Source organism: Lissotriton helveticus, chromosome 8, assembly GCF_964261635.1.
Source record: "Lissotriton helveticus chromosome 8, aLisHel1.1, whole genome shotgun sequence".
Taxonomy (NCBI): domain Eukaryota; kingdom Metazoa; phylum Chordata; class Amphibia; order Caudata; family Salamandridae; genus Lissotriton; species Lissotriton helveticus.
In genome coordinates, this window is record NC_136069.1 from 1,351,165,722 (window position 1) to 1,351,180,665 (window position 14,944).

Genomic DNA, 14,944 nt, shown 5'->3' on the forward strand with positions numbered 1-14,944 from the left:
TAGTGAAAGCATCCACATGTTTATGCTTTTGCATTCAGACATTGTTGGAGCATTTCTGACAAATTCTTCACTGAAGGCCCTCTTTAATATTTGCCAGAAAAAAACTGTCAATTTGTGTGGCACATAATTGGGGTGCGAGAAGCAAATGCATTCTAAATGTATGGTGTATCTTTAAGGGTCTATTTAAAGCCAGAAGATGTGCAGGGTTTGAAGAGGGGTGATTTAGCCCTGAATGAAATAAGGTATACACCTCGAATAACACAAAAACAGACATTTCTTCTAATCAGCGCTACTCTGAAAGCTGTAGAGGCTAGAACTGGATGTGGGGGAAAGTGTGTCCGTAGTGCAAAGCACCAGTGAGAAGGTGAAGCAGTCCCTCTCTTCTTATGCTTGTAAAATCAGTTGAAAACTCTAAAAAGAGCCAAGTGCAGGAAAAGCATTGCCTCCAGATGTGTGAGGTAGAAAATCTGAGTAATAGAATCTCCTTGGATTTCTACATATATATTCTTCTATACCACACCGATGCACAGCAAGCTCAAACAGCGAAGATAGGCTGCACACATTACTGTACTTTCATTTCTATTTTAAAACAACTGTGTATAACATTGTACCAGGGACTCAGAGAGACTCTTTGAAAACATTTGAAACTATGTAGAATAAAATGCAGGGAACATTTTCAAAGCCAAATTAAAACGAATTAGGAGAATGAAAAGGAAAATTGACTAGAATGAGATAGGTGGTATCAAAGTTGGTTATTTGAAGCAGGCACACTACTAAAGGACTTTGCTCTAGACAGAATGCTACGGAGAGGACTTTCTGAGCAGGGTGAACGTCAAATCAAGGAAAAACTGTGAAGAAATCAGCAGTTAACAATAAGAAGTAAGAAGTATTAAGTGAGAAGTATCAAGTGAGAATAGTGAAAGTACTCCAAGCCCAACAGAGATTTGAAAGCAGAAAACGACATATCATTAAGTGGAGTTTAAAATTTTACAATACCTTTGCAGTTGTCGACATTGCCCCGGCCATCTTCACTTGGGAACCCATTACTTTGGTTTGTGTTGACATGGATGTGATCTTGGAACTGACGGCATAGGTCCTTGTCTTCTGTTTCCGCAGCTGAACAAGCTGCTTTGCTAAAACCTTGCAGGCATCTTTGTTACCAGTTTTAGCCATCTTCTTAATTTCAAGTTCCTGTTTCGAAAAGAGTACAAAAAAGCAAAAGTGAGATCAGGGATAGAGATTTTTTCATTAAGGTACTGCAAAAAAAAAAAAATCTTAAATATTTGCCACTTTTTTTTTTTAAATGCGCATTGTGCAATTTGAGAAAAAGGTGAATTTGTTCAAACAAAACTCAGAAAGGAATGCACTGCATCAGGACATTCTACACGACAAATGGTGCGTATATCTTCTTTTGAGTCTTACACTATTCAAAAGAAAGTATCCCTATTGCCTATGTGTTGATCTCATATGTATATCTCCGAAAATATGAGCATATTTACTTCCCCATGCCCTGTATGTTTTGTTTGACTTGTATAGCAATTAAGATTTCAAACCTGATCAATGAATATATATGCAGCATTACATTGCAACTAATAAGAGCATCAATGGATTTCACAACCAGTGGCATAGGGTTAATCAGATGACTGCAGGTACGCTGGCTGTAAGGCGTAAACAATTTGAACTTATATTCAGGGTCTGATCACCACATAAATCTTCCTCTTGCGTTTTTGGGCGTCGATATATAATGTAAGTTATAATACAGAGTATGAAAACTTCAGCAGGATCACTTAAAGTCAGTGCTGCAAGTGCTCGGTTAAGTCTTTGTCTCGGTTTTTGGCTGATCAGTGTATTAAATAGTTAAAGAGCTAGAACACTGCTAATTTACTATCTTAAGATAGTTGTAAATGGCTGTGGTCACAGAAATTGTAAACTCATGTGCTGCTTTGGTTTTAAATATAGCAGCATTTGATATATATATATATATATATATATATATTCATTCACCAGGACAAAATACCACACAACAAACATTATTGTCACACATTCCCAAATTTAGAAACCTGCTTTCATAATACGGAGGTAAAATGTGCGGCACCAAGCACTGTTTTAGCTTAACGGCAATTATATAAAATAGCATCAGTGAAAACGGTTTCATGATCTGGCACCCTGAGTTCAAGCCTGCATCTGTTTTTATCACAGATAAAAATACAGCTTGCCATCTTTCAGGTCAGATAATGAGTAAATCTACCAGTTACTAAACAAAAAGTTGATAATTGAGTCAGCAGAAATTAAGGCAAAGAGACAAGATGAATAAACAGTACGACAAAAATGATTTGAGATACGATGGATTCGGATAGGGTTCAAGTGATTGCCAGTGCTGAGGTTAATTCAAGCATTCGATCCATCACCTTGCTTTTGTTGTCCTACGTGTGATGAGTGTGCCAAGACATGGGTCTCATGCTCACTGTACCACTGGACCCAAGCTATACCTAACTGATGAGCCCTTATAAGAGCAAACCCGGATCTACATTGCTTGTGTTCCGGTGCAGGTAGGACCCCCTTGGAAGTTCAGGCTTGACTGTTCCAATTGGAGCACGGTCAAGACTAATTTGTATATGGCTGGGTCCAAACTGAGGTAACACGGTGGGTAAAAAAACAATGGAGTGTCATGAGGCAATGAGTGATTGCCAATAACTGAGATCAATTCAAGCATTTTATCCATCACTTCAATTTTGAAAAAGTCATAAGACAGACAGCAAATGCCAGACCTATTGGCATTGCCAATGCTTGTTAAACGATCTAGCTGATCAGAGATAGTGAAGGGAAACTCTACGTCAGTTTTCATTCAGAGTTTTCATTCAGCGATATAAAAAAAAACATTGGATGGCTTTCAGTTGCACTGATAGACTAGGACTCGAAATATAATGGATAACCCTTCACGTAAAAATAAAAAATGAAAATGTAAACATTTTTTAAAGGATTTTGTAAATACCGCAACCATGTGCAGAAACTGAATTCTAGTAGAGTTTAAAAAGCCTACGAATTCAATAAAATAAAAGCGGACTTATGTCCTCTTTATTTTTGTTTTCTAGTACGCAATTCAACATTCGTCGACAGGCGAACATTATTGCAGCAATAACTCACAGCCACATGCAAATTCATAATAGAAGCAAACCCCCCTGCTGTGCTTTACTGTTTAATACGTTAGCTTATAAACTAATAAAATGCCAAGTACCCAAGTGGTAAACTTCTGCGTGCACAATCACAAATTTCAATCAATATAATCTAGTCTACTTTTACGCCGTTTAATTAGATAGCCAGGAATACTTTATTTTGTCCCCTAAAGGATTAAGGAAAGCTAACAAACTGGTGTAAACACCGAGGAAGTGTATCTCTAGAACATTTATGAAGATCTAAGGTTCCTGTTTTGATGTTCGCTTTCTTTCTACAATTACTCTGAAGGTGTCAAACATTTCCTGCCGTTTCCAGTGAGGAAAATGGCGGGAGAAAGACTTCCAGGCATCAGTGGCCTCATCCGGTAATGTTGTTATCCATTGCTAAATTAATCTTTACTGAGTGGGCAAGAGATCACAAAACAGCACAGGCATGGAAGCCACAGAGGGAACTCTGAGACTATCTTGTCAGAGGCAGAAGCGTAATAAGTTGAATGAAAAGAAATGAAGGGATCTCTCAGAGAGAGCCTCTTCCTACTTTCCTGTGTACTTAAGTGGGCTAACATATTGCCTCTTGACAAATGAGAATACCACATCCACAGACAGGATGAAGTCTGGCTGAACTAGGTTATATACATAATTTTAGAAAAAACAAAATGTCGTGGGTAACACATCTCTAAACAAGCCAATCGCTCTGGCGTTGACTGCTAGCCTCTAGCCTGTGAGAAAGAAGGCAAGAAGGAAAAAGGCTAGAAAGAATACCAGAAAGATCTAAGGAAATAAAGGAACGAAAGAAGGCCAGCAAGGCAATAAAGAAATAAAGGCAAGGCAAAAAACAACAACAAAGAAAAAGTAGGAAAAGAAGGCGAGAGAACGAACAAAGACAGGAGAGAAAACCCAAAAGAAAGAGAAGGAAAAAGAAATTAGGAAAAAAGGAAAAAAGAAAGAAAGCAAGACCCCGACATAAGAAGGCAAGACAGAAGGAAAGAAAGTCAGAAGTAAAGAACGAAAGTATGAATGAAAGAAAGGAGAAAAAGAAGGAAAGAAAAAGAAATAAAGGCAGCAAGAACGAAAGATGGCAATAAAGAAACAGGATAAGAAAGAAACCAGGCAAGAAAGAAGGCATAACAATACAGAACAGTTTCAAATGGACACTGTCTGTTATGCAGTGAAATAGCAGTAGTCTGATAAACAAAAGGCCCTCCAAAACAACTTACAGCACCACTGACAAGAGAACGGAACTGATGAAGCGGGGATGTGCCTTGGTGGTATCAAAAGTGCTCTGCTGTCCCAAGAGATTCTAACACAAAAGCAACATGTTTAAAGTTATAAAGTTAAAACAAAAACACCTGCGCTGAAAGGAACTACTTTGTGTGTGGATGTGCTCTTTGTGAAAAAGAAAAAATGCAGACACTTAAAGCGAAGTCAACCAGAGGCTGAATAGGGTGACCTGATGCCCCTTGCTGTAATGGACAGAAGCAAAATGTGAATAACAGACCACTGAATGAAGAGGGCTGGCTAAAAGCCTCTTTGAGTAAGTATAGTATACATATAATTTTAGTAAAATCAAAAGGTGTTGGCGAACGCCAGCCCTAATAAGGCCTTGAAGGTTAATCCCTTACAATAAACTCTACATAATCTATGCATAAACAGGAATAGAAAGCGCATTACTTCTGTCTTGTTTTACTCGAATCATGCATGGATTACTGCGGTGATTCAAAGGTAAGCACATAGTGTCATACGTGTAAAATAATTTTTAATCTACCTCTTAAACATGGAGTCTATAGGTAAATTAAAGGAACAGCTTTGCTTCAGCAAGTGCACTGGGGTTTATCAAGTATTAAAGCAGAAGCACTATATCAGGGTGCTTCAGTATTTGTCTCCAGGGCCATGAAGTGGCCAGTCTGTTAGCGGCAGCAATTTACTTGTAATCCCCTTAATGAAGTCGCTCTAATGATCCAGTTTTTCTTGTATAAAGAAATAAAGGAAATTTGCCTTCTTTTTTTCCTTCTGCAGAGCAGGAGAAATGCAGTGTTTTAAACTCATGAGAGGTTCATGGGACTGTGTTTGTTAGTTAATGCAGCACAGTCTCATGGGGTTACATTGTATGATGCGAGTTCGCTATCATACACACACACACACACACACAAGCACGAAAAAGCTGTTCATGAACTTGAGTGCTGGCTGAAGCATGTACTGTGCAACAATGGAGGCGAACACTCCATCTATAAACTAGCATTGGCAAAGTCAATACGTCTCGCCTATGCAATACCTATTGGGTTTCAGCCATGTTGTAAACCAGTGTGGCTGCCGTTCAGCAGGACTAAAAGTTAGTGGCGTGGAATGTTGTAGAATGGAGTAGAGTGGAGTACGTTGCTGTAGAATGTTGCATAGTGGATTATGGGGCGTAAAGTGTTGTATTGAGGAGTAGGGTAAGTAGAGTGTCATATTGGAGTAGGGGAGTACAGTTCAGTGGCAAATAGTGTGAGACGTGCAGTGGTGTAGAGTGTGTTGGAGGTGTGGAATAACGTGGAGTGGGTTGGATTGGATTGAGGTAGAATGGGTTGGATTGGATTGAGGTGAAGTGGGTAGACTGGAGTGCGGAAGAGTGGGATGGAGTGGGGTGAACTGAAATTATTATTAATTTTAATTTATAAGGCGCAACAGCTACCCAAGAAGGGTTTCCCGGCGCCAACCAGGCCAAGGAACAGAAATCCACTTTGGATTATTGATTATAAAGCCGGGTTTTTAACCCCTTCGACGCTCATGACTAGCTCAGCTCGTCATGAGGTACACCTCTCGTACACTCATGACGAGCTGAGCTCGTCATGAACCGCGGATTTTTACAATCTTCAGCGCACCGCGGTAAATCTGACCGCGCTGATGGTGTTAAGGATTTGCCAAATTGGGCCTACACCGTTTCTTTCCGCATAGGTGTGGGTAGGGAGTTCCAGGAGGAGGAGCCAAGATATGCGAACGATTGGCCGCCCATCCGGGATAGTCTGACTCTAGGCGCAGAAAATTTCCCTTGGGTGGATGAGCAAAGACAGCGCGAAGACGCGTAGTGTTGAACTAAGGCCTGCCTGTATTGGCTACACCAGTTTTGGTGAAGCTCAGGGCTTTGAACTTAACTCAGTTCTCTACCCTGAACCAACGAAGGTCACGCAAGTGACCAGAAACTAAGACAGCTCTAGGAATCCGGCAAAGCAGTCTTGCGGCAGAATTCTGAACCAGCTGTAGCCTACGAGTCACCGCCTTGTTGGTCCCCAGATAAAGCATGTTACTGTAGTCCAAATCTAGAAACGACAAGCGCCTGGATTACTGTTCTCTGGGTATGCTCTGGCACCATTCAAGTAATCTTTTTAAGCCATTTCAGGATGATAAAACAAGTGGCAGCTACCTTAATAGCTTGAGGTTGCATAGTTAGGGAGTCATCGATAATGACACCCAAGTTGCGAGCTTGGCAGGAGGGCTAAGGAAGAGAACCCATCTCACTCAGCCAGACAGGGGCCTCAGAGAACTCTATTTTTCCCCAAGAACAGGACCGCAGTCTTCTCTCCGTTGAGCCTGAGGTAATTAGCCTGCATCCACGATGCAATTTTACCGAGGCCCAACTGTTGGGGAAGTCTCAGCCGCCCTCTCCACAGCAAGAGAAGATAATGTGGGTGTTGTCCGCATATGAGAACAAAGACAGCCCAGCCTCTTCAGCAATATCAGCCAAAGGTCTCAGGGGTCTCCAACCGGTCGATCGCGAGCTACCAGTAGCTTACCTACCCCCTGGGAGTAGCTCGCGCCGGTATCTAATAAGGCTTCATTCTGAGCATTAATTTATAATCACGTCAGTGTCTTTTAGGGCTATTCTCAGTGCTTGCCCGCTCTCACCCAAAGCGGCTGCTCAGAATGGCCGAACTGAGCTTAGCTGGGGCGGGGTGGGCCAGGCCAACGAACGTGACGTTCTTCTTGCACTCTGCACAGTCACGCGCCTTTTCCAGGCTTGCACAGCGCTTGATATCTGCCGCTTGATCCTCGCCGAGTACCTGCACAGGTAGGCAAGCTATTGTTCAAGTACCCGCATTTTCAGTAAAAGAGGCTTAGTGCAGGCAACGCCCTTTGATTATAGCGTCGGCTGCCACGTGCTTTAAATCTACCTTCAATAATAAAATGCGGTGGCAGCCGACATTTAAAATCCAAGGTCCTTGCCTTCACTGGGCCGCTAGCACGCTTTACATTGCCTTCCACAGTAAAGTGCGGTGGCAGACCAGGTTAAAATTCAAGGTCCTTGCCTGCACTGAGCCACTTTCAGTGACTACACCGAGCTTTAGATTTGCATGCGCGTAGTAGTCAGTGAAAACAGCTCAGTGCATGCAAGGCCCTTTGATTTTAACGTCGGCTGCCACTGTGCTTTACATCTGCCTTCAGAAGTAAATCGCAGTGGCAGCTGAGGTTAAAATCGAAGGGTCTTGCATGCACTGAACTTCTACCGTGCTGTACATCGCCTTCAATAATAAAGCGGGGTGGCAGCAATGTTAAACTCCAAGGTCCTTGCATGCAGTGGGCTGGGTATGCTCAGACGTGAGTCCCAGGCTCTCCACACCACTGGAGTCAAGCTATCCAGGCTGATGAAGGCTGATAGCCAGAAACCGGTCCTTGGATGCTTGATTCCGGTCTGGGAAAGACATGGCTTGGTAGTTCGGACTGGACTGTTCCCATGAGGCACAGGGTCAGAGCTGATTTGCATATAGCCAGTGTCTAACCCAGGGTGGTGTGGAGTGCAAAAAAACGATGGATTTAGGCCCAGATCCTTGTACTGGGGTGAATGTATGACATTGTTCTACATTCTGTCCATCAACTGTGTTTTTTGCAATTTTCACCCCGAGTGGGCTGGGTATGCTCAGACGTGAGTCCCAGGCTCTCCACACCACTGGAGTCAAGCTATCCAGGCTGATGAAGGCTGATAGCCAGAAACCGGTCCTTGGATGCTTGATTCCGGTCTGGGAAAGACATGGCTTGGTAGTTCGGACTGGACTGTTCCCATGAGGCACAGGGTCAGAGCTGATTTGCATATAGCCAGTGTCTAACCCAGGGTGGTGTGGAGTGCAAAAAAACGATGGATTTAGGCCCAGATCCTTGTACTGGGGTGAATGTATGACATTGTTCTACATTCTGTCCATCAACTGTGTTTTTTGCAATTTTCACCCCGAGTGGGCTGGGTATGCTCAGACGTGAGTCCCAGGCTCTCCACACCACTGGAGTCAAGCTATCCAGGCTGATGAAGGCTGATAGCCAGAAACCGGTCCTTGGATGCTTGATTCCGGTCTGGGAAAGACATGGCTTGGTAGTTCGGACTGGACTGTTCCCATGAGGCACAGGGTCAGAGCTGATTTGCATATAGCCAGTGTCTAACCCAGGGTGGTGTGGAGTGCAAAAAAAACGATGGATTTAGGCCCAGATCCTTGTACTGGGGTGAATGTATGACATTGTTCTACATTCTGTCCATCAACTGTGTTTTTTGCAATTCCCATAATAAAGTGGCAAAAATCAAAGGGTCTTGCATACACTGAGTCACTTTCACTGCATGCCAAACGAAGGCAGATATAAAGCACGATTTTGGTGAACCGACAATAACTGTATTTTCTGAGAATGGACTTTGCCGAGTCGAGCCATGTGTTATAACACTGAGTGAAGTGCTTTTTCAGAGAGAGTTGAGCATTGGCATGGTGGAGAAGGACAGTTTTTAGGTTTCGCCTGTCGAAAGCTGCGCAGCAGCCTTTCGCGCAGGGCGAAATCTTATGTCTTTACACTGTGTGGCTTTGTTCCGCCTCTCTGTTCCATTGGCTAGCTCCATAAATGGAGGCTAGCCATTGGAACAGACATCTGTCCGTCATTTCCTGAGGCGATTGGTGGGAGTTCCGCCGAATTTTTCCCTTTCCAGCCCCTTTGAAAATGTCATGCAGCGGTGGGCGGTTGGTAATTGTTTTTTTTTCTCGGCAATGCGGCCGCCATTTTTTCGTGGAGCTGGGGCGGGCGCACATTGAAGCAGGCCATGCCCCAGAATTAGTCACCTGTATTTTAGTCACATGTCTATGGAAGTGGAGCTAGTTTGCTACCTAGGGACTATGGCCAAGGATAAAAGTTAGATTGTTGCATCTCACACAAACTACAGGCGCATTAGAGCTCGGTGCCTGCGCGACCCTTAGAGTCAGGGAGCATGCCCCGGGGGCGCACCAGCCATTGGGCCACAGATTAGAGCCAGGCGCCGGCAGCACTAGGGCCTTGCAGCTGAGCCAGCGCTGCACAGAGAGGCAGCCAGCGGCGCTCCGTTCAGCCCTGAGGAGGGCTGCGGTGGAGAAGCGTGCGCAGTGCGGGGAAGAAGTGGCGACCTGCTCACAACACCGAGGCCCTCCTCACCTCACCTCACCTCCCTGCCCTGTGGAGGTGAGGGAGCCCCGCGGCCCCAGGGCAGCAGCGGCTCTTCTCCACAGCCGCCGTTCCACCACACCTCCGCCCGTGCCATGAGCCGCAGTGGCCCCCCGTCCCTCCACTGCCTCTCGCAGGCGGATGGCGCGGACAGCGGCTCCTCCTCCCCGCGCATCATCTCAGCAGACAGCGGCGGCGGCGGCAGCGCGCGGCGGAGCCCCGGCACACCTGGCCACCGCAGCACCGGCAGGTAAGACCCCGGCGCAGGGCCCGCAGGGTTTACTGCATCACTAACAGCGCGAGCGCGAAGGCTTCAGCTGTAGCGTAATGATATATGTTTGCCAAGTTGTGGTAACACTGCGAGAGAAGTTAATAATGTCTGAGGTAAAAAAATTATCTTGATTCTACCGCATTGCCATGGCAAAACAGATTGTGTAAATCATTTCTCATTGGTGCTTTTACGCGGTTCCTAATACATCAAAACGAACACTTATGAAAACGTGATGTTCAAAAGTGTAGTCTCAGTAAGGACCTGCTGTTGTGGGTCAAGACTTGTTCAGTTTAAAAGCAAGCACCCCCGCCCCCTCCCCCCGCTAATTTAAGGATATTTATTTATTTTCGTCTGAGGTGATCTAAAAAAAGGCTGCACATTCGTTAAATAACGGGAACACAGATAAAGTAAGTAGTGACAAAATCCTTATTCTTTTGTCACTACTTCCTTAACTCTGTTCTCATGGTGTGGATGGAGAAGCCAAGCTGTCTCTCTTTTGTTCTTTCTTAAGAATGCTGTTTCTCAAGCAATATATTTTTTCACCCATAGAAGCGGATGTGTGCAGATCATAACATCTCCACTTCTGTCCTATCGTACTCCGGAAGCAGCACTCTGATGCCGCTCATTCCACAATGGTGGACAATGTGCGACTGTTTTGTAGAAATCACAGACAGAGTTGGAAGTTCTTTACTATATGAAATGCTCGGTTTTTAGGATCGTATGCGGTCGATTGCTTGTTTCCCTGTGGTGCATTATTCCTTAACGGAATGCTCTAGTAACCAGCTGTAACATTTGTGCAAGGCCCAGTCCCTAGGTGCAGTGAAGTAATGATGTTTGCATTGAATGCGTGTGACTCTTTGTTTTGTGCCTCAGGACTCTCAATCTAGCAAAAGCTGCCTTGTGTTGAGGACTGATCCCTGCTTTTCATTAAAGGAACACAAATGCAACAGCAAAGAAGGACCCCAGTAAGTTGCAGGGACTTAACCATATATATGTGCCGGCTGCAGTGCGGAAAGCACAATATTTACAGATGCTGTTAATTTAACTTTATATTCCCCGAGGCCCTTCAAGCAGTTGTTTTAATAAGAGTTCCCCAAAGCTGGCTCTGCACAGGACTACGAGAACATTGCAGATGTGTCAAGGATACACTTGTCTCGCTGTGCTTGCTTTCCTGCCCCCTCGCTGTGCTTGCTTCCCTGCCCCCTCGCTGTGCTTGCTTCCCTGCCCCCTCGCTGTGCTTGCTCTCCCGAGTGTGTGTGTGGCTCTGGGTGGGGGGGTGTGGCTCCGGGTGGGTGTGTGTGGCTCTGGGTGTGTGTGTGTGTGGCTCTGGGTGGGTGTGTGTGTGTGTGGCTCTGGGTGTGTGTGTGTGGCTCTGGGTGTGTGTGTGGCTCTGGGTGTGTGTGTGTGGCTCTGGGTGTGTGTGTGTGTGTGGCTCTGGGTGTGTGTGTGTGTGTGGCTCTGGGTGTGTGTGTGTGTGTGGCTCTGGGGGTGTGTGTGTGTGTGTGTGGCTCTGGGTGTGTGTGTGGCTCTGGGTGTGTGTGTGTGTGGCTCTGGGTGTGTGTGTGTGGCTCTGGGTGTGTGTGTGTGTGGCTCTGGGTGTGTGTGTGTGTGTGGCTCTGGGTGTGTGTGTGGCTCTGGGTGTGTGTGTGTGGCTCTGGGTGTGTGTGGGTGGGTGTGTGTGTGTGGGTGCGTGTGTGTGTGTGTGTGGGTGGGTGGGTGTGTGTGTGTGTGGGTGGGTGGGTGTGTGTGTGGGTGGGTGTGTGTGTGTGTGGGTGGGTGTGTGTGGGTGTGTGTGTGTGTGTGTGGCTCTGGGTGGGTGTGTGTGGCTGTGGGTGTGGGGGGGGTGTGTGGCTCTGGGTGTGGGGGTGTGTGTGTGTGGCTCTGGGTGTGGGGGTGTGTGTGTGTGGGTGTGGGGGTGTGTGTGTGTGGCTCTGGGTGTGTGTGTGTGGCTCTGTGTGTGTGTGTGTGGGTGTGTGGCTGGCTCTGGGTGTATGTGGCTGGCTCTGGGTGTGTGTGGCTCTGGGTGTGTGGGTGTGTGGCTCTGGGTGTGTGTGTGGCTCTGGGTGTGCGTGTGCGTGGCTCTGGGTGTATGTGGCTGGCTCTGGGTGTGTGTGGCTCTGGGTGTGTGTGTGTGGCTCTGGGTGTGTGTGTGTGTGTGGTAGTAATTGCTGTCTGCTGAGCTCGTCCGTAGGGTACAATAGGTCTCACATTTGCGAGAGATTAAGCTAATGGCAATGTAAATGACAATGCCATTTATTTATCTGTTTTCAAAACCTACACATAAATACAAATGTTGTCATTTACAATGCCAATAGCTCTAACTTTTCCAAAGGCGAAACCATTGCATTGTAAATGCTTGTTTTAAAGGTTTGCAAAAAAACGCAAGATGACGGGCATGTGCAGGCCTTTCTGGGAGCTTTGAAGGGTGGGTAAGAGCTACATTACTCTTAATGCAAAGGAGATATTTACCATGAAAGAAAATGATTCCTATGTGGATGCCATGGATTTATCCAGAATTCTCGAGGACCAGAGGGAAACACCTGGCCAATTACATAAAAAAGCAACAGCATTGGCATCTGCTAACAAGTCCTAAGAGTCAAATACGTTTTTATAGGCATGATGTAGTGTAGAAAACAACACAAAACCACTAATACTATCAACATTTAAAAGTAATGCTTTAAAGCGCCCAGAGCGTAAATGTGGTTTTATAATAATATTTAAGTAATGGGGGATCCAGACTTACAGGCAAAACTGGTACCATGAAACAATACAAGTATTGGGGGCTAGGCTGCACAGAGTGATGCCTCTACTTACTATCTAACCACAGTATGGGCGCCAAAGAAATTCAGCTTAAAATCATTGAAGCTGGGTGTGAGGCGGTCTCGCTCGGAAAAATGTGCGCGGTGCTTGGCCTTTAGTAGCTCACGACCATTTTCAGTGATCAGAAGTAGCTCTCACTGCAGACAAGGTTGGAGACCCCTGGGCTTGAAGTAGGAGCCATATCAGGTGCAATGATTAAGGTAATTTGAGACCAAGATATGCTGCTATCTCTTGAAGTTTTGGCTTCCAGGTTATTGAAGGCTTTTTGCAATCACCTTACTTTATTGCATTTTCCTATTCCATCACGGGACGTTCCATGATGGAATAGGGAAATGCACCGCTGTAAGGGTTTGCCACTGGTGCTAATAGCATTACAATGTCCCCTTCAACTTATCGTCTTAAGAAATGTTCTTTTAGTAGCTATAATTTCTGGGCGCAGGATAGGAGATATTACTTTGTTATATCTTGATCCATATATTAAAGTTTTCGCAGATAGGACTTCCCTAGAACAGAACGCACCTTTTTGCCAAAAATAGCACCTTCTTTTCACATACCAGTGTTCTTCACAAATCCTACTTCTCCAGAAGAAAAGAGTCATTGTTTAGAAGTTCACTGAGCCTTATTATTTTGTTTGTTTGTAATGGAAAACTTGTAGGCAAGTGCAGTCCTTTTTTGTAACTTTCAGTAGTTCTGGGTCTGAAACCTTCCATATCCACAATTAGCAGAAGGGTAATATAATGTGTTCTTGGCTTAGGAGTCGTGGGAAAAACCTCTGCCCAACTTGATTTAACAAAGATAAAAAGATAGATGGCAGCTTCTTGGGCAGTCTTCAAGGGGGTACTTGAGAGAAATATGTAATGCAGCTACTTGGGACTTCCCCAGTACATTTGTTAATCGTTATGAATAGAAATTGGAGGTGGTGGTTTCTTTCTTCAGCTCTTGATGGAGATATGTTTTCGGCTGTCCAAAGGTAAGTCAGGAAATTACTTTTTTACCTTTTAGATTGATATGAATGAATTGTATCTCCTTACGTTTGTGATTTTTTATATAAACACAAATGTAGACTATATTTTTGTGAAAAATATACATCTTAATATAACTTGTCTATTAGGCACAATTATTCTAGTCGTATATTCAATTAGAAGCTTGTGTAAATCCTCACATATAATAACTGTGAGAAGGATGATGAGGAAGGAAGTAATGCTCAGATTACTTAACGCCAATCTTCATTACTCTGTTTCTTCCTCCCAGATGGTGGGGGGTGTAGTATATACAACTAATAAGTACAGACAAAAGCAAATAACATTTAGAAAAATAAAAATAATAATATTGATTAATTATTTACAGAAGTCACATGCTTTCTATTCCTATATAGGTTATTTGGAGTTTACAGTAAGAATCACAATAAAGGTCTTATTGGGTCTCACCTGGGCAGCGCATGTGCGGTGTCTTCAAGACATGCTGTATCTAGGATATAGGCTTGAAAAAACGCCATCTTTTTTTATTGGTTCCACTTGCTGTCCTTTAGAAATGATGGATTTTCATTGGTGAATGCACTTCGTATCCCCTCCTTTTGGAATGTTGTATCCTCCTCGGAGAACTGCCCCTGGTACATGTGTTCTTACTGTTCAGGTTATTTATACTTTGAGAGAACTCGTTTTTTTTCGTTTGCCTGCCTCTTTGCTCGTTAAGTGTTGTGCAATGAAACGTCAGTCACTTCATTTGGTTGCCGTCCCTTGATCTCATTGTGCCTCCACCTCACCGCTCCCACAACACTGTTCGCAGGCCCCCACCACCCATCCGAGGGCACGGCTCGTTTTTTTGTTGGGTTAATTCACGCATGATTTGCAGTGCAGTCTTTCAATCTCCCTTTGCCGTCTCACCACACTTCCCTGCACAAAACTGCTAGGCCGCCCAGAGATCGATGCATTGATTTATTGTTATTTTTAATTAGTAGCTTTTATTTATATAGCGCACCTATCCATGCACTCAGAGGAAATTAAAGGATCAGCCCATTATCACAGGATTCGGAGTCAACGCCAGACTTGAACACGGATCCCCAGCTTCACAGTCGGCAGCTCTAACCTCTGCGCCATATCTTTTCCCTAGCCATGTTGCAGGGTGAAGTACCTTCTGTGGCCAAAAGAGGTCCCAAGGAACACCTAGTGGCAGCCTGTGGTACTGCATCCTCACAGCACCGCTTGTTTTTCTTCACGAAAGCGCACCTCTAGAATAGTGCGACAAAAGCTGACCGCAGAAACCA

At 44.7% G+C, this 14,944-nt stretch overlaps 1 protein-coding gene across 1 annotated transcript in view; it reads right to left on the minus strand.

The window, feature by feature from the left end:
• The window catches only part of CHMP2B (charged multivesicular body protein 2B), a 104,111-nt gene that overhangs the window by 33,289 nt on the left and 55,878 nt on the right, over positions 1-14,944 (minus strand). Inside the window, exon 3 of the mRNA XM_078658339.1 lies at positions 997-1,191. Within this exon, the coding sequence (XP_078514465.1) occupies positions 997-1,191 (195 nt within the window). The remainder of the gene's footprint in view (positions 1-996; positions 1,192-14,944) is intronic.